General features: G+C 62.7%; 7 protein-coding genes across 32 annotated transcripts in view; 6 read left to right on the forward strand and 1 right to left on the reverse strand.

The window, feature by feature from the left end:
• The window catches only part of LOC142074711 (ubiquitin-associated protein 2-like), a 181,320-nt gene that overhangs the window by 26,201 nt on the left and 130,441 nt on the right, over positions 1-24,678 (reverse strand). The gene's annotated exons all lie outside the window — the stretch shown is intronic.
• LOC142074765 (interferon-like) lies at positions 2,416-3,102 on the forward strand. The gene has a single exon (XM_075135635.1). The coding sequence runs from the start codon at positions 2,416-2,418 to the stop codon at positions 2,992-2,994; it is 579 nt and encodes a 192-aa protein (XP_074991736.1). The 3' UTR covers positions 2,995-3,102.
• LOC142074764 (interferon-like) lies at positions 5,440-6,126 on the forward strand. The gene has a single exon (XM_075135634.1). The coding sequence runs from the start codon at positions 5,440-5,442 to the stop codon at positions 6,016-6,018; it is 579 nt and encodes a 192-aa protein (XP_074991735.1). The 3' UTR covers positions 6,019-6,126.
• Positions 8,464-9,042, forward strand: LOC142074742 (interferon-like). The gene has a single exon (XM_075135602.1). It carries the CDS (start codon positions 8,464-8,466, stop codon positions 9,040-9,042), a length of 579 nt encoding a protein of 192 aa, XP_074991703.1.
• Positions 13,790-15,102, forward strand: LOC142075121 (interferon-like). The gene has a single exon (XM_075136148.1). The coding sequence runs from the start codon at positions 14,524-14,526 to the stop codon at positions 15,100-15,102; it is 579 nt and encodes a 192-aa protein (XP_074992249.1). The 5' UTR covers positions 13,790-14,523.
• On the forward strand, positions 17,556-18,134 carry LOC142074715 (interferon-like). The gene has a single exon (XM_075135543.1). It carries the CDS (start codon positions 17,556-17,558, stop codon positions 18,132-18,134), a length of 579 nt encoding a protein of 192 aa, XP_074991644.1.
• Positions 20,579-21,215, forward strand: LOC142074812 (interferon-like). Its single transcript, XM_075135689.1, has one exon. It carries the CDS (start codon positions 20,579-20,581, stop codon positions 21,155-21,157), a length of 579 nt encoding a protein of 192 aa, XP_074991790.1. The 3' UTR covers positions 21,158-21,215.

The raw sequence follows: 24,678 nt of genomic DNA on the forward strand, positions 1-24,678 counted from the left end.
CACCCGCCCCCACCACCACCTCGGGACCACCGCCCCATCCCCGCCTCTGTCCTCCCCCACGCCAAGACCCGCTGCAAGAACGGCCCTGCACCCTCAGCCTCCACTCACTGCTCCTCTAGTTCAAGAACTTTATTTATTTATTTTGACAATGGCCTTTATCTATTTATTCACCTATTTATTCCACAGGAAATAAAGACCTCTTGCAAAACCCTTGCCACTGCCTCTCGTCTCAGAAGCACAGCAACGAGCCTTTGGGCTGGGGGGAAGCCACCTCCACTCAACACCTACGCCAAGCCCCGCTCCAAACGGGGCTCCCCACATCCCGCGCCCGCTCTTCCCTTTGGCACCTCCCCAAGGAGGCGCTTGCCTCAACCTCTTTGGAAAACCTCTGACAGGGTTTAGCCATCGCCATCGGAATCTCCTCTCCGGCCCTTGTCTCCCCAACATTTCCCACCTGCCAGCCCGCTTTACACCGACTCAGGAGCAGCTCCGCAGTCCTCACCACAAGGACCACACGCACCTCTTGGAGCGGGTCCAAACGAGGGCCACAAACACCATCAGAGGGCTGGAACGCCTCTCCTACCACAAAAGGCCCAGACAGTTGGGCTTCTTCACCCTGGAGAAGAGAAGGCTCCGGGGACACCTTATGGCGGCCTTTCCGTACCCCAAGGGGGCTTATAAGAAAGATGGGCACAGACTTTTTAGTGGGGGCCTCTTGCGGCAGGACAGGGGCGAATGGTTTTCAACTGAAAGAGGCTAGATTCAGACCAGGGAGAAGGAAGACGTTTTTTACCATGAGGGTGCTGAAACACTGGCACAGGTTGCCCAGAGAGCTGGTAGATGCCCCATCCCTGGAAACACTCAAGGTCAGGTTGGACGGGGCTCTCAGCCACCTGAGCTAGTTGAAGGCGGCCCTGCTCATTGCTGGGGGGTGCACCAGATGACCTTTGAGGGTCCCTCCCAACCCAAACCATTCCATCATCCTATGAAGGAGAGGCACGGCAGAGATCGCTCTGATTAGGCCCGCTTCCGCTACTCTTGCCACTTCAGGCTTTTTTCACGACAAATCTCCCCTGGTGCTGCTTGAAAACGCCTCGCGGCACCAACTACTCTAGGGCAACACGGACAAGGTCCGGCCACGGACCTCCAACAGCAGCCTACCGCCTGCAGGGACGGCACCTAGGTACGCCAAATCATCGTGCACGTGCCAGCACCCCAAGCACAGCACTCCCCCCAACACCAACGTTGCCTCACAAGACCAGGCCTCCAGCCCGCCACCGCCCTGCCACCACCACCACACACGCGGTTCCCCTGCCCCAAAAGCTCTGAGAAAACACGTGCCAGCGTCTCTCACACAAGCCCAACATGCTCCTCGCTCTTGGAAGGCACCGGAAAACCTCAGCCAGTGCAACCTCCACCTCCTCCTCCCACTAGAGCTCTACAATGAGATCCCTGGCTCAGCTCCATCTCCAGAGGACCCTCGCACACCCCTCCTCTAGGGGCGCAGGCCATCCCAAACGCAAGACCCTTCGCTTGTCGGGGACACCTTCTTCTTTGCCCTCCAGCCACCGCGGGCAAGCAGCCACAGACGACACAACAAGACCCCGGCTACAGGGCCACACGCAGCGGACCGCAGCCAGGGACCCAACGCAGCCGCACCAGCAGCAGCAAAACCCTTCCCTTTTTCCTCTTCCTCTTCCCGCGAGCCCTTCCTCCTGCCTTTCCTCCCCATTCTCATCCGCGTCAAACACGGGAGCTGGGGCTGCTCCGTCCAGGAGCACGTCCAACGCTCAAGTGCCTACACCCAGAGCCACCTCCTCGCCAGCCGCCGCCACCCCCAGGCCCTCGCTCCAGGAGGGGGCTCCCCAGGCCCTGCCAAGTGACATCACTTCACCACCCTTCCCAACACGAAAACAGAAGACCAGCTAACAGGAAAACAGAGGCGAGCCAAAAGCGAAAGGAAAACAGACCACGACCAACACCAGGGCATGCCAGACGGAAAAGACACCGGGGCACCAGGGGAAACTTCAGCTGCAGAAAAGAGGCACCACAGCTCGCCCTGCAGGCAACAGGGAAACCCTAACGCCCCTCCCCGGCACAGCTGCCCCCAAGGGCTCTGCCCCAGCGCTTTCGCATCCCCCGCTCCACCGCCACAGCCAACCTCCCCCCGCACAGCCACCCTCCCCAACCACGGCCACCCCACCAACGCACTTCCCCAAGACCACCACAGCCACCAGCCAAAACTGAAAACCACAGCGGAAACTCGCTGCCACCAGAAGGCGAGGAAGGGAAAGCTGCGGCACCACATAAAGCCGGCCACCCGGCAGCACCCCAAGCACAGCGCCCACCCGCACCGCCACCCGGCCTGACCAGGCTCCTGCCCACCACCCCCCACGCAGCGCCCACCGCCCCACCATGCCTGCGCCCGCAACCCCACAGCCCCGCCTGCGCCACGGCGCCACGGCGCTCCCGCTCCTCCTGACGGCTCTCGCCACCGCCCTCGCCTGCCAACACCTGCGTCCCCGCGACGCCACCTTCCCCTGGGACAGCCTCCAGCTCCTCCACGCCATGGCGCCCAGCCCGCCACAGCCCTGCCACCACCAGCACGCGCCCTTCCCCTTCCCCGACACCCTCCTCCGCACCAGCCACCCACAGCAAGCCGCCGCCGCCGCCCTCCGCATCCTCCAGCACCTCTTCGCCACCCTCAGCAGCCCGAGCACCCCCCAACACTGGGACGCCCAGGCACGGCACCACCTCCTCAACAACCTCCACCACCACATCCAGCAGCTCCAGCAGTGCCTGCCGGCCAACGGCACGCTCTTCCAAGGCCAAGGGCCCCGCAACCTGCTGCTCAACATCAACAAATACTTCCGGCGCCTCCAGGACTTCCTCCACGCCCACAACCACACCGCCTGCGCCTGGGACCACGTCCGCCTCGAAGCTCGCCTCTGCTTCCAACACCTCCACAACCTCACCCGCACCATGCGCAATTAGCCCGACGACCCCCACCAACCCGCACGGCCCCACCCGCCCCCACCACCACCTCGGGACCACCGCCCCATCCCCGCCTCTGTCCTCCCCCACGCCAAGACCCGCTGCAAGAACGGCCCTGCACCCTCAGCCTCCACTCACTGCTCCTCCAGTTCAAGAACTTTATTTATTTATTTTGACAATGGCCTTTATCTATTTATTCACCTATTTATTCCACAGGAAATAAAGACCTCTTGCAAAACCCTTGCCACTGCCTCTCGTCTCAGAAGCACAGCAACGAGCCTTTGGGCTGGGGGGAAGCCACCTCCACTCAACACCTACGCCAAGCCCCGCTCCAAACGGGGCTCCCCACATCCCGCGCCCGCTCTTCCCTTTGGCACCTCCCCAAGGAGGCGCTTGCCTCAACCTCTTTGGAAAACCTCTGACAGGGTTTAGCCATCGCCATCGGAATCTCCTCTCCGGCCCTTGTCTCCCCAACATTTCCCACCTGCCAGCCCGCTTTACACCGACTCAGGAGCAGCTCCGCAGTCCTCACCACAAGGACCACACGCACCTCTTGGAGCGGGTCCAAACGAGGGCCACAAACACCATCAGAGGGCTGGAACGCCTCTCCTACCACAAAAGGCCCAGACAGTTGGGCTTCTTCACCCTGGAGAAGAGAAGGCTCCGGGGACACCTTATGGCGGCCTTTCCGTACCCCAAGGGGGCTTATAAGAAAGATGGGCACAGACTTTTTAGTGGGGGCCTCTTGCGGCAGGACAGGGGCGAATGGTTTTCAACTGAAAGAGGCTAGATTCAGACCAGGGAGAAGGAAGACGTTTTTTACCATGAGGGTGCTGAAACACTGGCACAGGTTGCCCAGAGAGCTGGTAGATGCCCCATCCCTGGAAACACTCAAGGTCAGGTTGGACGGGGCTCTCAGCCACCTGAGCTAGTTGAAGGCGGCCCTGCTCATTGCTGGGGGGTGCACCAGATGACCTTTGAGGGTCCCTCCCAACCCAAACCATTCCATCATCCTATGAAGGAGAGGCACGGCAGAGATCGCTCTGATTAGGCCCGCTTCCGCTACTCTTGCCACTTCAGGCTTTTTTCACGACAAATCTCCCCTGGCGCTGCTTGAAAACGCCTCGCGGCACCAACTACTCTAGGGCAACACGGACAAGGTCCGGCCACGGACCTCCAACAGCAGCCTACCGCCTGCAGGGACGGCACCTAGGTACGCCAAATCATCGTGCACGTGCCAGCACCCCAAGCACAGCACTCCCCCCAACACCAACGTTGCCTCACAAGACCAGGCCTCCAGCCCGCCACCGCCCTGCCACCACCACCACACACGCGGTTCCCCTGCCCCAAAAGCTCTGAGAAAACACGTGCCAGCGTCTCTCACACAAGCCCAACATGCTCCTCGCTCTTGGAAGGCACCGGAAAACCTCAGCCAGTGCAACCTCCACCTCCTCCTCCCACTAGAGCTCTACAATGAGATCCCTGGCTCAGCTCCATCTCCAGAGGACCCTCGCACACCCCTCCTCTAGGGGCGCAGGCCATCCCAAACGCAAGACCCTTCGCTTGTCGGGGACACCTTCTTCTTTGCCCTCCAGCCACCGCGGGCAAGCAGCCACAGACGACACAACAAGACCCCGGCTACAGGGCCACACGCAGCGGACCGCAGCCAGGGACCCAACGCAGCCGCACCAGCAGCAGCAAAACCCTTCCCTTTTTCCTCTTCCTCTTCCCGCGAGCCCTTCCTCCTGCCTTTCCTCCCCATTCTCATCCGCGTCAAACACGGGAGCTGGGGCTGCTCCGTCCAGGAGCACGTCCAACGCTCAAGTGCCTACACCCAGAGCCACCTCCTCGCCAGCCGCCGCCACCCCCAGGCCCTCGCTCCAGGAGGGGGCTCCCCAGGCCCTGCCAAGTGACATCACTTCACCACCCTTCCCAACACGAAAACAGAAGACCAGCTAACAGGAAAACAGAGGCGAGCCAAAAGCGAAAGGAAAACAGACCACGACCAACACCAGGGCATGCCAGACGGAAAAGACACCGGGGCACCAGGGGAAACTTCAGCTGCAGAAAAGAGGCACCACAGCTCGCCCTGCAGGCAACAGGGAAACCCTAACGCCCCTCCCCGGCACAGCTGCCCCCAAGGGCTCTGCCCCAGCGCTTTCGCATCCCCCGCTCCACCGCCACAGCCAACCTCCCCCCGCACAGCCACCCTCCCCAACCACGGCCACCCCACCAACGCACTTCCCCAAGACCACCACAGCCACCAGCCAAAACTGAAAACCACAGCGGAAACTCGCTGCCACCAGAAGGCGAGGAAGGGAAAGCTGCGGCACCACATAAAGCCGGCCACCCGGCAGCACCCCAAGCACAGCGCCCACCCGCACCGCCACCCGGCCTGACCAGGCTCCTGCCCACCACCCCCCACGCAGCGCCCACCGCCCCACCATGCCTGCGCCCGCAACCCCACAGCCCCGCCTGCGCCACGGCGCCACGGCGCTCCCGCTCCTCCTGACGGCTCTCGCCACCGCCCTCGCCTGCCAACACCTGCGTCCCCGCGACGCCACCTTCCCCTGGGACAGCCTCCAGCTCCTCCACGCCATGGCGCCCAGCCCGCCACAGCCCTGCCACCACCAGCACGCGCCCTTCCCCTTCCCCGACACCCTCCTCCGCACCAGCCACCCACAGCAAGCCGCCGCCGCCGCCCTCCGCATCCTCCAGCACCTCTTCGCCACCCTCAGCAGCCCGAGCACCCCCCAACACTGGGACGCCCAGGCACGGCACCACCTCCTCAACAACCTCCACCACCACATCCAGCAGCTCCAGCAGTGCCTGCCGGCCAACGGCACGCTCTTCCAAGGCCAAGGGCCCCGCAACCTGCTGCTCAACATCAACAAATACTTCCGGCGCCTCCAGGACTTCCTCCACGCCCACAACCACACCGCCTGCGCCTGGGACCACGTCCGCCTCGAAGCTCGCCTCTGCTTCCAACACCTCCACAACCTCACCCGCACCATGCGCAATTAGCCCGACGACCCCCACCAACCCGCACGGCCCCACCCGCCCCCACCACCACCTCGGGACCACCGCCCCATCCCCGCCTCTGTCCTCCCCCACGCCAAGACCCGCTGCAAGAACGGCCCTGCACCCTCAGCCTCCACTCACTGCTCCTCCAGTTCAAGAACTTTATTTATTTATTTTGACAATGGCCTTTATCTATTTATTCACCTATTTATTCCACAGGAAATAAAGACCTCTTGCAAAACCCTTGCCACTGCCTCTCGTCTCAGAAGCACAGCAACGAGCCTTTGGGCTGGGGGGAAGCCACCTCCACTCAACACCTACGCCAAGCCCCGCTCCAAACGGGGCTCCCCACATCCCGCGCCCGCTCTTCCCTTTGGCACCTCCCCAAGGAGGCGCTTGCCTCAACCTCTTTGGAAAACCTCTGACAGGGTTTAGCCATCGCCATCGGAATCTCCTCTCCGGCCCTTGTCTCCCCAACATTTCCCACCTGCCAGCCCGCTTTACACCGACTCAGGAGCAGCTCCGCAGTCCTCACCACAAGGACCACACGCACCTCTTGGAGCGGGTCCAAACGAGGGCCACAAACACCATCAGAGGGCTGGAACGCCTCTCCTACCACAAAAGGCCCAGACAGTTGGGCTTCTTCACCCTGGAGAAGAGAAGGCTCCGGGGACACCTTATGGCGGCCTTTCCGTACCCCAAGGGGGCTTATAAGAAAGATGGGCACAGACTTTTTAGTGGGGGCCTCTTGCGGCAGGACAGGGGCGAATGGTTTTCAACTGAAAGAGGCTAGATTCAGACCAGGGAGAAGGAAGACGTTTTTTACCATGAGGGTGCTGAAACACTGGCACAGGTTGCCCAGAGAGCTGGTAGATGCCCCATCCCTGGAAACACTCAAGGTCAGGTTGGACGGGGCTCTCAGCCACCTGAGCTAGTTGAAGGCGGCCCTGCTCATTGCTGGGGGGTGCACCAGATGACCTTTGAGGGTCCCTCCCAACCCAAACCATTCCATCATCCTATGAAGGAGAGGCACGGCAGAGATCGCTCTGATTAGGCCCGCTTCCGCTACTCTTGCCACTTCAGGCTTTTTTCACGACAAATCTCCCCTGGCGCTGCTTGAAAACGCCTCGCGGCACCAACTACTCTAGGGCAACACGGACAAGGTCCGGCCACGGACCTCCAACAGCAGCCTACCGCCTGCAGGGACGGCACCTAGGTACGCCAAATCATCGTGCACGTGCCAGCACCCCAAGCACAGCACTCCCCCCAACACCAACGTTGCCTCACAAGACCAGGCCTCCAGCCCGCCACCGCCCTGCCACCACCACCACACACGCGGTTCCCCTGCCCCAAAAGCTCTGAGAAAACACGTGCCAGCGTCTCTCACACAAGCCCAACATGCTCCTCGCTCTTGGAAGGCACCGGAAAACCTCAGCCAGTGCAACCTCCACCTCCTCCTCCCACTAGAGCTCTACAATGAGATCCCTGGCTCAGCTCCATCTCCAGAGGACCCTCGCACACCCCTCCTCTAGGGGCGCAGGCCATCCCAAACGCAAGACCCTTCGCTTGTCGGGGACACCTTCTTCTTTGCCCTCCAGCCACCGCGGGCAAGCAGCCACAGACGACACAACAAGACCCCGGCTACAGGGCCACACGCAGCGGACCGCAGCCAGGGACCCAACGCAGCCGCACCAGCAGCAGCAAAACCCTTCCCTTTTTCCTCTTCCTCTTCCCGCGAGCCCTTCCTCCTGCCTTTCCTCCCCATTCTCATCCGCGTCAAACACGGGAGCTGGGGCTGCTCCGTCCAGGAGCACGTCCAACGCTCAAGTGCCTACACCCAGAGCCACCTCCTCGCCAGCCGCCGCCACCCCCAGGCCCTCGCTCCAGGAGGGGGCTCCCCAGGCCCTGCCAAGTGACATCACTTCACCACCCTTCCCAACACGAAAACAGAAGACCAGCTAACAGGAAAACAGAGGCGAGCCAAAAGCGAAAGGAAAACAGACCACGACCAACACCAGGGCATGCCAGACGGAAAAGACACCGGGGCACCAGGGGAAACTTCAGCTGCAGAAAAGAGGCACCACAGCTCGCCCTGCAGGCAACAGGGAAACCCTAACGCCCCTCCCCGGCACAGCTGCCCCCAAGGGCTCTGCCCCAGCGCTTTCGCATCCCCCGCTCCACCGCCACAGCCAACCTCCCCCCGCACAGCCACCCTCCCCAACCACGGCCACCCCACCAACGCACTTCCCCAAGACCACCACAGCCACCAGCCAAAACTGAAAACCACAGCGGAAACTCGCTGCCACCAGAAGGCGAGGAAGGGAAAGCTGCGGCACCACATAAAGCCGGCCACCCGGCAGCACCCCAAGCACAGCGCCCACCCGCACCGCCACCCGGCCTGACCAGGCTCCTGCCCACCACCCCCCACGCAGCGCCCACCGCCCCACCATGCCTGCGCCCGCAACCCCACAGCCCCGCCTGCGCCACGGCGCCACGGCGCTCCCGCTCCTCCTGACGGCTCTCGCCACCGCCCTCGCCTGCCAACACCTGCGTCCCCGCGACGCCACCTTCCCCTGGGACAGCCTCCAGCTCCTCCACGCCATGGCGCCCAGCCCGCCACAGCCCTGCCACCACCAGCACGCGCCCTTCCCCTTCCCCGACACCCTCCTCCGCACCAGCCACCCACAGCAAGCCGCCGCCGCCGCCCTCCGCATCCTCCAGCACCTCTTCGCCACCCTCAGCAGCCCGAGCACCCCCCAACACTGGGACGCCCAGGCACGGCACCACCTCCTCAACAACCTCCACCACCACATCCAGCAGCTCCAGCAGTGCCTGCCGGCCAACGGCACGCTCTTCCAAGGCCAAGGGCCCCGCAACCTGCTGCTCAACATCAACAAATACTTCCGGCGCCTCCAGGACTTCCTCCACGCCCACAACCACACCGCCTGCGCCTGGGACCACGTCCGCCTCGAAGCTCGCCTCTGCTTCCAACACCTCCACAACCTCACCCGCACCATGCGCAATTAGCCCGACGACCCCCACCAACCCGCACGGCCCCACCCGCCCCCACCACCACCTCGGGACCACCGCCCCATCCCCGCCTCTGTCCTCCCCCACGCCAAGACCCGCTGCAAGAACGGCCCTGCACCCTCAGCCTCCACTCACTGCTCCTCTAGTTCAAGAACTTTATTTATTTATTTTGACAATGGCCTTTATCTATTTATTCACCTATTTATTCCACAGGAAATAAAGACCTCTTGCAAAACCCTTGCCACTGCCTCTCGTCTCAGAAGCACAGCAACGAGCCTTTGGGCTGGGGGGAAGCCACCTCCACTCAACACCTACGCCAAGCCCCGCTCCAAACGGGGCTCCCCACATCCCGCGCCCGCTCTTCCCTTTGGCACCTCCCCAAGGAGGCGCTTGCCTCAACCTCTTTGGAAAACCTCTGACAGGGTTTAGCCATCGCCATCGGAATCTCCTCTCCGGCCCTTGTCTCCCCAACATTTCCCACCTGCCAGCCCGCTTTACACCGACTCAGGAGCAGCTCCGCAGTCCTCACCACAAGGACCACACGCACCTCTTGGAGCGGGTCCAAACGAGGGCCACAAACACCATCAGAGGGCTGGAACGCCTCTCCTACCACAAAAGGCCCAGACAGTTGGGCTTCTTCACCCTGGAGAAGAGAAGGCTCCGGGGACACCTTATGGCGGCCTTTCCGTACCCCAAGGGGGCTTATAAGAAAGATGGGCACAGACTTTTTAGTGGGGGCCTCTTACGGCAGGACAAGGGGGAATGGTTTTCAACTGAAAGAGGCTAGATTCAGACCAGGGAGAAGGAAGACGTTTTTTACCATGAGGGTGCTGAAACACTGGCACAGGTTGCCCAGAGAGCTGGTAGATGCCCCATCCCTGGAAACACTCAAGGTCAGGTTGGACGGGGCTCTCAGCCACCTGAGCTAGTTGAAGGCGGCCCTGCTCATTGCTGGGGGGTGCACCAGATGACCTTTGAGGGTCCCTCCCAACCCAAACCATTCCATCACCCTATGAAGGAGAGGCACGGCAGAGATCGCTCTGGTCAGGCCCGCTTCCGCTACTCTTGCCACTTCAGGCTTTTTTCACGACAAATCTCCCCTGGCGCTGCTTGAAAACGCCTCGCGGCACCAACTACTCTAGGGCAACACGGACAAGGTCCGGCCACGGACCTCCAACAGCAGCCTACCGCCTGCAGGGACGGCACCTAGGTACGCCAAATCATCGTGCACGTGCCAGCACCCCAAGCACAGCACTCCCCCCAACACCAACGTTGCCTCACAAGACCAGGCCTCCAGCCCGCCACCGCCCTGCCACCACCACCACACACGCGGTTCCCCTGCCCCAAAAGCTCTGAGAAAACATGTGCCAGCGTCTCTCACACAAGCCCAACATGCTCCTCGCTCTTGGAAGGCACCGGAAAACCTCAGCCAGTGCAACCTCCACCTCCTCCTCCCACTAGAGCTCTACAATGAGATCCCTGGCTCAGCTCCACCTCCAGAGGACCCTCGCACACCCCTCCTCTAGGGGCGCAGGGGCTCAGGCCATCCCAAACGCAAGACCCTTCGCTTGTGGGGGACACCTTCTTTGCCCTCCAGCCACTGCGGGCAAGCAGCCACAGACGACACAACAAGACCCCGGCTACAGGGCCACACGCAGCGGACCGCAGCCAGGGACCCAACGCAGCCGCACCAGCAGCAGCAAAACCCTTCCCTTTTTCCTCTTCCTCTTCCCGCGAGCCCTTCCTCCTGCCTTTCCTCCCCATTCTCATCCGCGTCAAACACGGGAGCTGGGGCTGCTCCGTCCAGGAGCACGTCCAACGCTCAAGTGCCTACACCCAGAGCCACCTCCTCGCCAGCCGCCGCCACCCCCAGGCCCTCGCTCCAGGAGGGGGCTCCCCAGGCCCTGCCAAGTGACATCACTTCACCACCCTTCCCAACACGAAAACAGAAGACCAGCTAACAGGAAAACAGAGGCGAGCCAAAAGCGAAAGGAAAACAGACCACGACCAACACCAGGGCATGCCAGACGGAAAAGACACCGGGGCACCAGGGGAAACTTCAGCTGCAGAAAAGAGGCACCACAGCTCGCCCTGCAGGCAACAGGGAAACCCTAACGCCCCTCCCCGGCACAGCTGCCCCCAAGGGCTCTGCCCCAGCGCTTTCGCATCCCCCGCTCCACCGCCACAGCCAACCTCCCCCCGCACAGCCACCCTCCCCAACCACGGCCACCCCACCAACGCACTTCCCCAAGACCACCACAGCCACCAGCCAAAACTGAAAACCACAGCGGAAACTCGCTGCCACCAGAAGGCGAGGAAGGGAAAGCTGCGGCACCACATAAAGCCGGCCACCCGGCAGCACCCCAAGCACAGCGCCCACCCGCACCGCCACCCGGCCTGACCAGGCTCCTGCCCACCACCCCCCACGCAGCGCCCACCGCCCCACCATGCCTGCGCCCGCAACCCCACAGCCCCGCCTGCGCCACGGCGCCACGGCGCTCCCGCTCCTCCTGACGGCTCTCGCCACCGCCCTCGCCTGCCAACACCTGCGTCCCCGCGACGCCACCTTCCCCTGGGACAGCCTCCAGCTCCTCCACGCCATGGCGCCCAGCCCGCCACAGCCCTGCCACCACCAGCACGCGCCCTTCCCCTTCCCCGACACCCTCCTCCGCACCAGCCACCCACAGCAAGCCGCCGCCGCCGCCCTCCGCATCCTCCAGCACCTCTTCGCCACCCTCAGCAGCCCGAGCACCCCCCAACACTGGGACGCCCAGGCACGGCACGACCTCCTCAACAGCCTCCACCACCACATCCAGCAGCTCCAGCAGTGCCTGCCGGCCAACGGCACGCTCTTCCAAGGCCAAGGGCCCCGCAACCTGCTGCTCAACATCAACAAATACTTCCGGCGCCTCCAGGACTTCCTCCACGCCCACAACCACACCGCCTGCGCCTGGGACCACGTCTGCCTCGAAGCTCGCCTCTGCTTCCAACACCTCCACAACCTCACCCGCACCATGCGCAATTAGCCCGACGACCCCCACCAACCTGCACGGCCCCACCCGCCCCCACCACCACCTCGGGACCACCGCCCCACCCCCGCCTCTGTCCTCCCCCACGCCAAGACCCGCTGCAAGAACGGCCCTGCACCCTCAGCCTCCACTCACTGCTCCTCTAGTTCAAGAACTTTATTTATTTATTTTGACAATGGCCTTTATCTATTTATTCACCTATTTATTCCACAGGAAATAAAGACCTCTTGCAAAACCCTTGCCACTGCCTCTCGTCTCAGAAGCACAGCAACGAGCCTTTGGGCTGGGGGGAAGCCACCTCCACTCAACACCTACGCCAAGCCCCGCTCCAAACGGGGCTCCCCACATCCCGCGCCCGCTCTTCCCTTTGGCACCTCCCCAAGGAGGCGCTTGCCTCAACCTCTTTGGAAAACCTCTGACAGGGTTTAGCCATCGCCATCGGAATCTCCTCTCCGGCCCTTGTCTCCCCAACATTTCCCACCTGCCAGCCAGCTTTACACCGACTCAGGAGCAGCTCCGCAGTCCTCACCACAAGGACCACACGCACCTCTTGGAGAGGGTCCAGACGAGGGCCACAAACACCATCAGAGGGCTGGAACGCCTCTCCTACCACAAAAGGCCCAGACAGTTGGGCTTCTTCACCCTGGAGAAGAGAAGGCTCCGGGGACACCTTATGGCGGCCTTTCCGTACCCCAAGGGGGCTTATAAGAAAGATGGGCACAGACTTTTTAGTGGGGCCTCTTGCGGCAGGACAAGGGGGAATGGTTTTCAACTGAAAGAGGCTAGATTCAGACCAGGGAGAAGGAAGACGTTTTTTACCATGAGGGTGCTGAAACACTGGCACAGGTTGCCCAGAGAGCTGGTAGATGCCCCATCCCTGGAAACACTCAAGGTCAGGTTGGACGGGGCTCTCAGCCACCTGAGCTAGTTGAAGGCGGCCCTGCTCATTGCTGGGGGGTGCACCAGATGACCTTTGAGGGTCCCTCCCAACCCAAACCATTCCATCATCCTATGAAGGAGAGGCACGGCAGAGATCGCTCTGATTAGGCCCGCTTCCGCTACTCTTGCCACTTCAGGCTTTTTTCACGACAAATCTCCCCTGGCGCTGCTTGAAAACGCCTCGCGGCACCAACTACTCTAGGGCAACACGGACAAGGTCCGGCCACGGACCTCCAACAGCAGCCTACCGCCTGCAGGGACGGCACCTAGGTACGCCAAATCATCGTGCACGTGCCAGCACCCCAAGCACAGCACTCCCCCCAACACCAACGTTGCCTCACAAGACCAGGCCTCCAGCCCGCCACCGCCCTGCCACCACCACCACACACGCGGTTCCCCTGCCCCAAAAGCTCTGAGAAAACACGTGCCAGCGTCTCTCACACAAGCCCAACATGCTCCTCGCTCTTGGAAGGCACCGGAAAACCTCAGCCAGTGCAACCTCCACCTCATCCTCCCACTAGAGCTCTACAATGAGATCCCTGGCTCAGCTCCACCTCCAGAGGACCCTCGCACACCCCTCCTCTAGGGGCGTAGGGGCTCAGGCCATCCCAAACGCAAGACCCTTCGCTTGCCGGGGACACCTTCTTCTTTGCCCTCCAGCCACCGCGGGCAAGCAGCCACAGACGACACAACAAGACCCCGGCTACAGGGCCACACGCAGCGGACCGCAGCCAGGGACCCAACGCAGCCGCACCAGCAGCAGCAAAACCCTTCCCTTTTTCCTCTTCCTCTTCCCGCGAGCCCTTCCTCCTGCCTTTCCTCCCCATTCTCCTCCGCTTCAAACACGGGAGCTGGGGCTGCTACGTCCAGGAGCACGTCCAACGCTCAAGTGCCTACACCCAGAGCCACCTCCTCGCCAGCCGCCGCCACCCCCAGGCCCTCGCTCCAGGAGGGGGCTCCCCAGGCCCTGCCAAGTGACATCACTTCACCACCCTTCCCAACACGAAAACAGAAGACCAGCTAACAGGAAAACAGAGGCGAGCCAAAAGCGAAAGGAAAACAGACCACGACCAACACCAGGGCATGCCAGACGGAAAAGACACCGGGGCACCAGGGGAAACTTCAGCTGCAGAAAAGAGGCACCACAGCTCGCCCTGCAGGCAACAGGGAAACCCTAACGCCCCTCCCCGGCACAGCTGCCCCCAAGGGCTCTGCCCCAGCGCTTTCGCATCCCCCGCTCCACCGCCACAGCCAACCTCCCCCCGCACAGCCACCCTCCCCAACCACGGCCACCCCACCAACGCACTTCCCCAAGACCACCACAGCCACCAGCCAAAACTGAAAACCACAGCGGAAACTCGCTGCCACCAGAAAGCGAGGAAGGGAAAGCTGCGGCACCACATAAAGCCGGCCACCCGGCAGCACCCCAAGCACAGCGCCCACCCGCACCGCCACCCGGCCTGACCAGGCTCCTGCCCACCACCCCCCACGCAGCGCCCACCGCCCCACCATGCCTGCGCCCGCAACCCCACAGCCCCGCCTGCGCCACGGCGCCACGGCGCTCCCGCTCCTCCTGACGGCTCTCGCCACCGCCCTCGCCTGCCAACACCTGCGTCCCCGCGACGCCACCTTCCCCTGGGACAGCCTCCAGCTCCTCCACGCCATGGCGCCCAGCCCGCCACAGCCCTGCCACCACCAGCACGCGCCCTTCCCCTTCCCCGACACCCTCCTCCGCACCAGCCACCCACAGCAAGCCGCCGCCGCCGCCCTCCGCATCCTCCAGCACCTCTTCGCCACCCTCAGCAGCCCGAGCACCCCCCAACACTGGGACGCCCAGGCACGGCACCACCTCCTCAACAACCTCCACCACCACATCCAGCAGCTCCAGCAGTGCCTGCCGGCCAACGGCACGCTCTTCCAAGGCCAAGGGCCCCGCAACCTGCTGCTCAACATCAACAAATACTTCCGGCGCCTCCAGGACTTCCTCCACGCCCACAACCACACCGCCTGCGCCTGGGACCACGTCCGCCTCGAAGCTCGCCTCTGCTTCCAACACCTCCACAACCTCACCCGCACCATGCGCAATTAGCCCGACGACCCCCACCAACCCGCACGGCCCCACCCGCCCCCACCACCACCTCGGGACCACCGCCCCATCCCCGCCTCTGTCCTCCCCCACGCCAAGACCCGCTGCAAGAACGGCCCTGCACCCTCAGCCTCCACTCACTGCTCCTCTAGTTCAAGAACTTTATTTATTTATTTTGACAATGGCCTTTATCTATTTATTCACCTATTTATTCCACAGGAAATAAAGACCTCTTGCAAAACCCTTGCCACTGCCTCTCGTCTCAGAAGCACAGCAACGAGCCTTTGGGCTGGGGGGAAGCCACCTCCACTCAACACCTACGCCAAGCCCCGCTCCAAACGGGGCTCCCCACATCCCGCGCCCGCTCTTCCCTTTGGCACCTCCCCAAGGAGGCGCTTGCCTCAACCTCTTTGGAAAACCTCTGACAGGGTTTAGCCATCGCCATCGGAATCTCCTCTCCGGCCCTTGTCTCCCCAACATTTCCCACCTGCCAGCCCGCTTTACACCGACTCAGGAGCAGCTCCGCAGTCCTCAGCACAAGGACCACACGCACCTCTTGGAGCGGGTCCAAACGAGGGCCACAAACACCATCAGAGGGCTGGAACGCCTCTCCTACCACAAAAGGCCCAGACAGTTGGGCTTCTTCACCCTGGAGAAGAGAAGGCTCCGGGGACACCTTATGGCGGCCTTTCCGTACCCCAAGGGGGCTTATAAGAAAGATGGGCACAGACTTTTTAGTGGGGGCCTCTTGCGGCAGGACAGGGGCGAATGGTTTTCAACTGAAAGAGGCTAGATTCAGACCAGGGAGAAGGAAGACGTTTTTTACCATGAGGGTGCTGAAACACTGGCACAGGTTGCCCAGAGAGCTGGTAGATGCCCCATCCCTGGAAACACTCAAGGTCAGGTTGGACGGGGCTCTCAGCCACCTGAGCTAGTTGAAGGCGGCCCTGCTCATTGCTGGGGGGTGCACCAGATGACCTTTGAGGGTCCCTCCCAACCCAAACCATTCCATCATCCTATGAAGGAGAGGCACGGCAGAGATCGCTCTGATTAGGCCCGCTTCCGCTACTCTTGCCACTTCAGGCTTTTTTCACGACAAATCTCCCCCGGCGCTGCTTGAAAACGCCTCGCGGCACCAACTACTCTAGGGCAACACGGACAAGGTCCGGCCACGGACCTCCAACAGCAGCCTACCGCCTGCAGGGACGGCACCTAGGTACGCCAAATCATCGTGCACGTGCCAGCACCCCAAGCACAGCACTCCCCCCAACACCAACGTTGCCTCACAAGACCAGGCCTCCAGCCCGCCACCGCCCTGCCACCACCACCACACACGCGGTTCCCCTGCCCCAAAAGCTCTGAGAAAACACGTGCCAGCGTCTCTCACACAAGCCCAACATGCTCCTCGCTCTTGGAAGGCACCGGAAAACCTCAGCCAGTGCAACCTCCACCTCATCCTCCCACTAGAGCTCTACAATGAGATCCCTGGCTCAGCTCCACCTCCAGAGGACCCTCGCACACCCCTCCTCTAGGGGCGTAGGGGCTCAGGCCATCCCAAACGCAAGACCCTTCGCTTGCCGGGGACACCTTCTTCTTTGCCCTCCAGCCACCGCGGGCAAGCAGCCACAGACGACACAACAAGACCCCGGCTACAGGGCCACACGCAGCGGACCGCAGCCAGGGACCCAACGCAGCCGCACCAGCAGCAGCAAAACCCTTCCCTTTTTCCTCTTCCTCTTCCCGCGAGCCCTTCCTCCTGCCTTTCCTCCCCATTCTCCTCCGCTTCAAACACGGGAGCTGGGGCTGCTACGTCCAGGAGCACGTCCAACGCTCAAGTGCCTACACCCAGAGCCACCTCCTCGCCAGCCGCTGCCACCCCGGGGCCCTCGCTCCAGGAGGGGGCTCCCCAGGCCCTGCCAAGTGACATCACTTCACCACCCTTCCCAACACGAAAACAGAAGACCAGCTAACAGGAAAACAGAGGCGAGCCAAAAGCGAAAGGAAAACAGACCACGACCAACACCAGGGCATGCCAGACGGAAAAGACACCGGGGCACCAGGGGAAACTTCAGCTGCAGAAAAGAGGCACCACAGCTCGCCCTGCAGGCAACAGGGAAACCCTAACGCCCCTCCCCGGCACAGCTGCCCCCAAGGGCTCTGCCCCAGCGCTTTCGCATCCCCCGCTCCACCGCCACAGCCAACCTCCCCCCGCACAGCCACCCTCCCCAACCACGGCCACCCCACCAACGCACTTCCCCAAGACCACCACAGCCACCAGCCAAAACTGAAAACCACAGCGGAAACTCGCTGCCACCAGAAAGCGAGGAAGGGAAAGCTGCGGCACCACATAAAGCCGGCCACACGGCAGCACCCCAAGCACAGCGCCCACCCGCACCGCCACCCGGCCTGACCAGGCTCCTGCCCACCACCCCCCACGCAGCGCCCACCGCCCCACCATGCCTGCGCCCGCAACCCCACAGCCCCGCCTGCGCCACGGCGCCACGGCGCTCCCGCTCCTCCTGACGGCTCTCGCCACCGCCCTCGCCTGCCAACACCTGCGTCCCCGCGACGCCACCTTCCCCTGGGACAGCCTCCAGCTCCTCCACGCCATGGCGCCCAGCCCGCCACAGCCCTGCCACCACCAGCACGCGCCCTTCCCCTTCCCCGACACCCTCCTCCGCACCAGCCACCCACAGCAAGCCGCCGCCGCCGCCCTCCGCATCCTCCAGCACCTCTTCGCCACCCTCAGCAGCCCGAGCACCCCCCAACACTGGGACGCCCAGGCACGGCACCACCTCCTCAACAACCTCCACCACCACATCCAGCAGCTCCAGCAGTGCCTGCCGGCCAACGGCACGCTCTTCCAAGGCCAAGGGCCCCGCAACCTGCTGCTCAACATCAACAAATACTTCCGGCGCCTCCAGGACTTCCTCCACGCCCACAACCACACCGCCTGCGCCTGGGACCACGTCCGCCTCGAAGCTCGCCTCTGCTTCCAACACCTCCACAACCTCACCCGCACCATGCGCAATTAGCCCGACGACCCCCACCAACCCGCACGGCCCCACCCGCCCCCACCACCACCTCGGGACCACCGCCCCATCCCCGCCTCTGTCCTCCCCCACGCCAAGACCCGCTGCAAGAACGGCCCTGCACCCTCAGCCTCCACTCACTGCTCCTCTAGTTCAAGAACTTTATTTATTTATTTTGACAATGGCCTTTATCTATTTATTCACCTATTTATTCCACAGGAAATAAAGACCTCTTGCAAAACCCTTGCCACTGCCTCTCGTCTCAGAAGCACAGCAACGAGCCTTTGGGCTGGGGGGAAGCCACCTCCACTCAACACCTACGCCAAGCCCCGCTCCAAACGGGGCTCCCCACATCCCGCGCCCGCTCTTCCCTTTGGCACCTCCCCAAGGAGGCGCTTGCCTCAACCTCTTTGGAAAACCTCTGACAGGGTTTAGCCATCGCCATCGGAATCTCCTCTCCGGCCCTTGTCTCCCCAACATTTCCCACCTGCCAGCCCGCTTTACACCGACTCAGGAGCAGCTCCGCAGTCCTCAGCACAAGGACCACACGCACCTCTTGGAGCGGGTCCAAACGAGGGCCACAAACACCATCAGAGGGCTGGAACGCCTCTCCTACCACAAAAGGCCCAGACAGTTGGGCTTCTTCACCCTGGAGAAGAGAAGGCTCCGGGGACACCTTATGGCGGCCTTTCCGTACCCCAAGGGGGCTTATAAGAAAGATGGGCACAGACTTTTTAGTGGGGGCCTCTTGCGGCAGGACAGGGGCGAATGGTTTTCAACTGAAAGAGGCTAGATTCAGACCAGGGAGAAGGAAGACGTTTTTTACCATGAGGGTGCTGAAACACTGGCACAGGTTGCCCAGAGAGCTGGTAGATGCCCCATCCCTGGAAACACTCAAGGTCAGGTTGGACGGGGCTCTCAGCCACCTGAGCTAGTTGAAGGCGGCCCTGCTCATTGCTGGGGGGTGCACCAGATGACCTTTGAGGGCCCCTCCCAACCCAAACCATTCCATCATCCTATGAAGGAGAGGCACGGCAGAGATCGCTCTGATCAGGCCCGCTTCCGCTACTCTTGCCACTTCAGGCTTTTTTCACGACAAATCTCCCCTGGCGCTGCTTGAAAACGCCTCGCGGCACCAACTACTCTAGGGCAACACGGACAAGGTCCGGCCACGGACCTCCAACAGCAGCCTACCGCCTGCAGGGACGGCACCTAGGTACGCCAAATCATCGTGCACGTGCCAGCACCCCAAGCACAGCACTCCCCCCAACACCAACGTTGCCTCACAAGACCAGGCCTCCAGCCCGCCACCGCCCTGCCACCACCACCACACACGCGGTTCCCCTGCCCCAAAAGCTCTGAGAAAACACGTGCCAGCGTCTCTCACACAAGCCCAACATGCTCCTCGCTCTTGGAAGGCACCGGAAAACCTCAGCCAGTGCAACCTCCACCTCCTCCTCCCACTAGAGCTCTACAATGAGATCCCTGGCTCAGCTCCATCTCCAGAGGACCCTCGCACACCCCTCCTCTAGGGGCGCAGGCCATCCCAAACGCAAGACCCTTCGCTTGTCGGAGACACCTTCTTCTTTGCCCTCCAGCCACCGCGGGCAAGCAACCACAGACGACACAACAAGACCCCGGCTACAGGCCACACGCAGCGGACCGCAGCCAGGGACCCAACGCAGCCGCACCAGCAGCAGCAAAACCCTTCCCTTTTTCCTCTTCCTCTTCCCGCGAGCCCTTCCTCCTGCCTTTCCTCCCCATTCTCATCCACGTCAAACACGGGAGCTGGGGCTGCTCCGTCCAGGAGCACGTCCAACGCTCAAGTGCCTACACCCAGAGCCACCTCCTCGCCAGCCGCCGCCACCCCCAGGCCCTCGCTCCAGGAGGGGGCTCCCCAGGCCCTGCCAAGTGACATCACTTCACCACCCTTCCCAACACGAAAACAGAAGACCAGCTAACAGGAAAACAGAGGCGAGCCAAAAGCGAAAGGAAAACAGACCACGACCAACACCAGGGCATGCCAGACGGAAAAGACACCGGGGCACCAGGGGAAACTTCAGCTGCAGAAAAGAGGCACCACAGCTCGCCCTGCAGGCAACAGGGAAACCCTAACGCCCCTCCCCGGCACAGCTGCCCCCAAGGGCTCTGCCCCAGCGCTTTCGCATCCCCCGCTCCACCGCCACAGCCAACCTCCCCCCGCACAGCCACCCTCCCCAACCACGGCCACCCCACCAACGCACTTCCCCAAGACCACCACAGCCACCAGCCAAAACTGAAAACCACAGCGGAAACTCGCTGCCACCAGAAGGCGAGGAAGGGAAAGCTGCGGCACCACATAAAGCCGGCCACCCGGCAGCACCCCAAGCACAGCGCCCACCCGCACCGCCACCCGGCCTGAACAGGCTCCTGCCCACCACCCCCCACGCAGCGCCCACCGCCCCACCATGCCTGCGCCCGCAACCCCACAGCCCCGCCTGCGCCACGGCGCCACGGCGCTCCCGCTCCTCCTGACGGCTCTCGCCACCGCCCTCGCCTGCCAACACCTGCGTCCCCGCGACGCCACCTTCCCCTGGGACAGCCTCCAGCTCCTCCACGCCATGGCGCCCAGCCCGCCACAGCCCTGCCACCACCAGCACGCGCCCTTCCCCTTCCCCGACACCCTCCTCCGCACCAGCCACCCACAGCAAGCCGCCGCCGCCGCCCTCCGCATCCTCCAGCACCTCTTCGCCACCCTCAGCAGCCCGAGCACCCCCCAACACTGGGACGCCCAGGCACGGCACCACCTCCTCAACAACCTCCACCACCACATCCAGCAGCTCCAGCAGTGCCTGCCGGCCAACGGCACGCTCTTCCAAGGCCAAGGGCCCCGCAACCTGCTGCTCAACATCAACAAATACTTCCGGCGCCTCCAGGACTTCCTCCACGCCCACAACCACACCGCCTGCGCCTGGGACCACGTCCGCCTCGAAGCTCGCCTCTGCTTCCAACACCTCCACAACCTCACCCGCACCATGCGCAATTAGCCCGACGACCCCCACCAACCCGCACGGCCCCACCCGCCCCCACCACCACCTCGGGACCACCGCCCCACCCCCGCCTCTGTCCTCCCCCACGCCAAGACCCGCTGCAAGAACGGCCCTGCACCCTCAGCCTCCACTCACTGCTCCTCTAGTTCAAGAACTTTATTTATTTATTTTGACAATGGCCTTTATCTATTTATTCACCTATTTATTCCACAGGAAATAAAGACCTCTTGCAAAACCCTTGCCACTGCCTCTCGTCTCAGAAGCACAGCAACGAGCCTTTGGGCTGGGGGGAAGCCACCTCCACTCAACACCTACGCCAAGCCCCGCTCCAAACGGGGCTCCCCACATCCCGCGCCCGCTCTTCCCTTTGGCACCTCCCCAAGGAGGCGCTTGCCTCAACCTCTTTGGAAAACCTCTGACAGGGTTTAGCCATCGCCATCGGAATCTCCTCTCCGGCCCTTGTCTCCCCAACATTTCCCACCTGCCAGCCCGCTTTACACCGACTCAGGAGCAGCTCCGCAGTCCTCAGCACAAGGACCACACGCACCTCTTGGAGCGGGTCCAAACGAGGGCCACAAACACCATCAGAGGGCTGGAACGCCTCTCCTACCACAAAAGGCCCAGACAGTTGGGCTTCTTCACCCTGGAGAAGAGAAGGCTCCGGGGACACCTTATGGCGGCCTTTCCGTACCCCAAGGGGGCTTATAAGAAAGATGGGCACAGACTTTTTAGTGGGGGCCTCTTACGGCAGGACAAGGGGGAATGGTTTTCAACTGAAAGAGGCTAGATTCAGACCAGGGAGAAGGAAGACGTTTTTTACCATGAGGGTGCTGAAACACTGGCACAGGTTGCCCAGAGAGCTGGTAGATGCCCCATCCCTGGAAACACTCAAGGTCAGGTTGGACGGGGCTCTCAGCCACCTGAGCTAGTTGAAGGCGGCCCTGCTCATTGCTGGGGGGTGCACCAGATGACCTTTGAGGGTCCCTCCCAACCCAAACCATTCCATCACCCTATGAAGGAGAGGCACGGCAGAGATCGCTCTGGTCAGGCCCGCTTCCGCTACTCTTGCCACTTCAGGCTTTTTTCACGACAAATCTCCCCTGGCGCTGCTTGAAAACGCCTCGCGGCACCAACTACTCTAGGGCAACACGGACAAGGTCCGGCCACGGACCTCCAACAGCAGCCTACCGCCTGCAGGGACGGCACCTAGGTACGCCAAATCATCGTGCACGTGCCAGCACCCCAAGCACAGCACTCCCCCCAACACCAACGTTGCCTCACAAGACCAGGCCTCCAGCCCGCCACCGCCCTGCCACCACCACCACACACGCGGTTCCCCTGCCCCAAAAGCTCTGAGAAAACATGTGCCAGCGTCTCTCACACAAGCCCAACATGCTCCTCGCTCTTGGAAGGCACCGGAAAACCTCAGCCAGTGCAACCTCCACCTCCTCCTCCCACTAGAGCTCTACAATGAGATCCCTGGCTCAGCTCCACCTCCAGAGGACCCTCGCACACCCCTCCTCTAGGGGCGCAGGGGCTCAGGCCATCCCAAACGCAAGACCCTTCGCTTGTGGGGGACACCTTCTTTGCCCTCCAGCCACTGCGGGCAAGCAGCCACAGACGACACAACAAGACCCCGGCTACAGGGCCACACGCAGCGGACCGCAGCCAGGGACCCAACGCAGCCGCACCAGCAGCAGCAAAACCCTTCCCTTTTTCCTCTTCCTCTTCCCGCGAGCCCTTCCTCCTGCCTTTCCTCCCCATTCTCATCCGCGTCAAACACGGGAGCTGGGGCTGCTCCGTCCAGGAGCACGTCCAACGCTCAAGTGCCTACACCCAGAGCCACCTCCTCGCCAGCCGCCGCCACCCCCAGGCCCTCGCTCCAGGAGGGGGCTCCCCAGGCCCTGCCAAGTGACATCACTTCACCACCCTTCCCAACACGAAAACAGAAGACCAGCTAACAGGAAAACAGAGGCGAGCCAAAAGCGAAAGGAAAACAGACCACGACCAACACCAGGGCATGCCAGACAGAAAAGACACCGGGGCACCAGGGGAAACTTCAGCTGCAGAAAAGAGGCACCACAGCTCGCCCTGCAGGCAACAGGGAAACCCTAACGCCCCTCCCCGGCACAGCTGCCCCCAAGGGCTCTGCCCCAGCGCTTTCGCATCCCCCGCTCCACCGCCACAGCCAACCTCCCCCCGCACAGCCACCCTCCCCAACCACGGCCACCCCACCAACGCACTTCCCCAAGACCACCACAGCCACCAGCCAAAACTGAAAACCACAGCGGAAACTCGCTGCCACCAGAAGGCGAGGAAGGGAAAGCTGCGGCACCACATAAAGCCGGCCACCCGGCAGCACCCCAAGCACAGCGCCCACCCGCACCGCCACCCGGCCTGACCAGGCTCCTGCCCACCACCCCCCACGCAGCGCCCACCGCCCCACCATGCCTGCGCCCGCAACCCCACAGCCCCGCCTGCGCCACGGCGCCACGGCGCTCCCGCTCCTCCTGACGGCTCTCGCCACCGCCCTCGCCTGCCAACACCTGCGTCCCCGCGACGCCACCTTCCCCTGGGACAGCCTCCAGCTCCTCCACGCCATGGCGCCCAGCCCGCCACAGCCCTGCCACCACCAGCACGCGCCCTTCCCCTTCCCCGACACCCTCCTCCGCACCAGCCACCCACAGCAAGCCGCCGCCGCCGCCCTCCGCATCCTCCAGCACCTCTTCGCCACCCTCAGCAGCCCGAGCACCCCCCAACACTGGGACGCCCAGGCACGGCACGACCTCCTCAACAGCCTCCACCACCACATCCAGCAGCTCCAGCAGTGCCTGCCGGCCAACGGCACGCTCTTCCAAGGCCAAGGGCCCCGCAACCTGCTGCTCAACATCAGCAAATACTTCCGGCGCCTCCAGGACTTCCTCCACGCCCACAACCACACCGCCTGCGCCTGGGACCACGTCTGCCTCGAAGCTCGCCTCTGCTTCCAACACCTCCACAACCTCACCCGCACCATGCGCAATTAGCCCGACGACCCCCACCAACCCGCACGGCCCCACCCGCCCCCACCACCACCTCAGGACCACCGCCCCACCCCCGCCTCTGTCCTCCCCCACGCCAAGACCCGCTGCAAGAACGGCCCTGCACCCTCAGCCTCCACTCACTGCTCCTCTAGTTCAAGAACTTTATTTATTTATTTTGACAATGGCCTTTATCTATTTATTCACCTATTTATTCCACAGGAAATAAAGACCTCTTGCAAAACCCTTGCCACTGCCTCTCGTCTCAGAAGCACAGCAACGAGCCTTTGGGCTGGGGGGAAGCCACCTCCACTCAACACCTACGCCAAGCCCCGCTCCAAACGGGGCTCCCCACATCCCGCGCCCGCTCTTCCCTTTGGCACCTCCCCAAGGAGGCGCTTGCCTCAACCTCTTTGGAAAACCTCTGACAGGGTTTAGCCATCGCCATCGGAATCTCCTCTCCGGCCCTTGTCTCCCCAACATTTCCCACCTGCCAGC

This window comes from Calonectris borealis, chromosome W (genome assembly GCF_964195595.1).
Source record: "Calonectris borealis chromosome W, bCalBor7.hap1.2, whole genome shotgun sequence".
Classification (NCBI taxonomy): domain Eukaryota; kingdom Metazoa; phylum Chordata; class Aves; order Procellariiformes; family Procellariidae; genus Calonectris; species Calonectris borealis.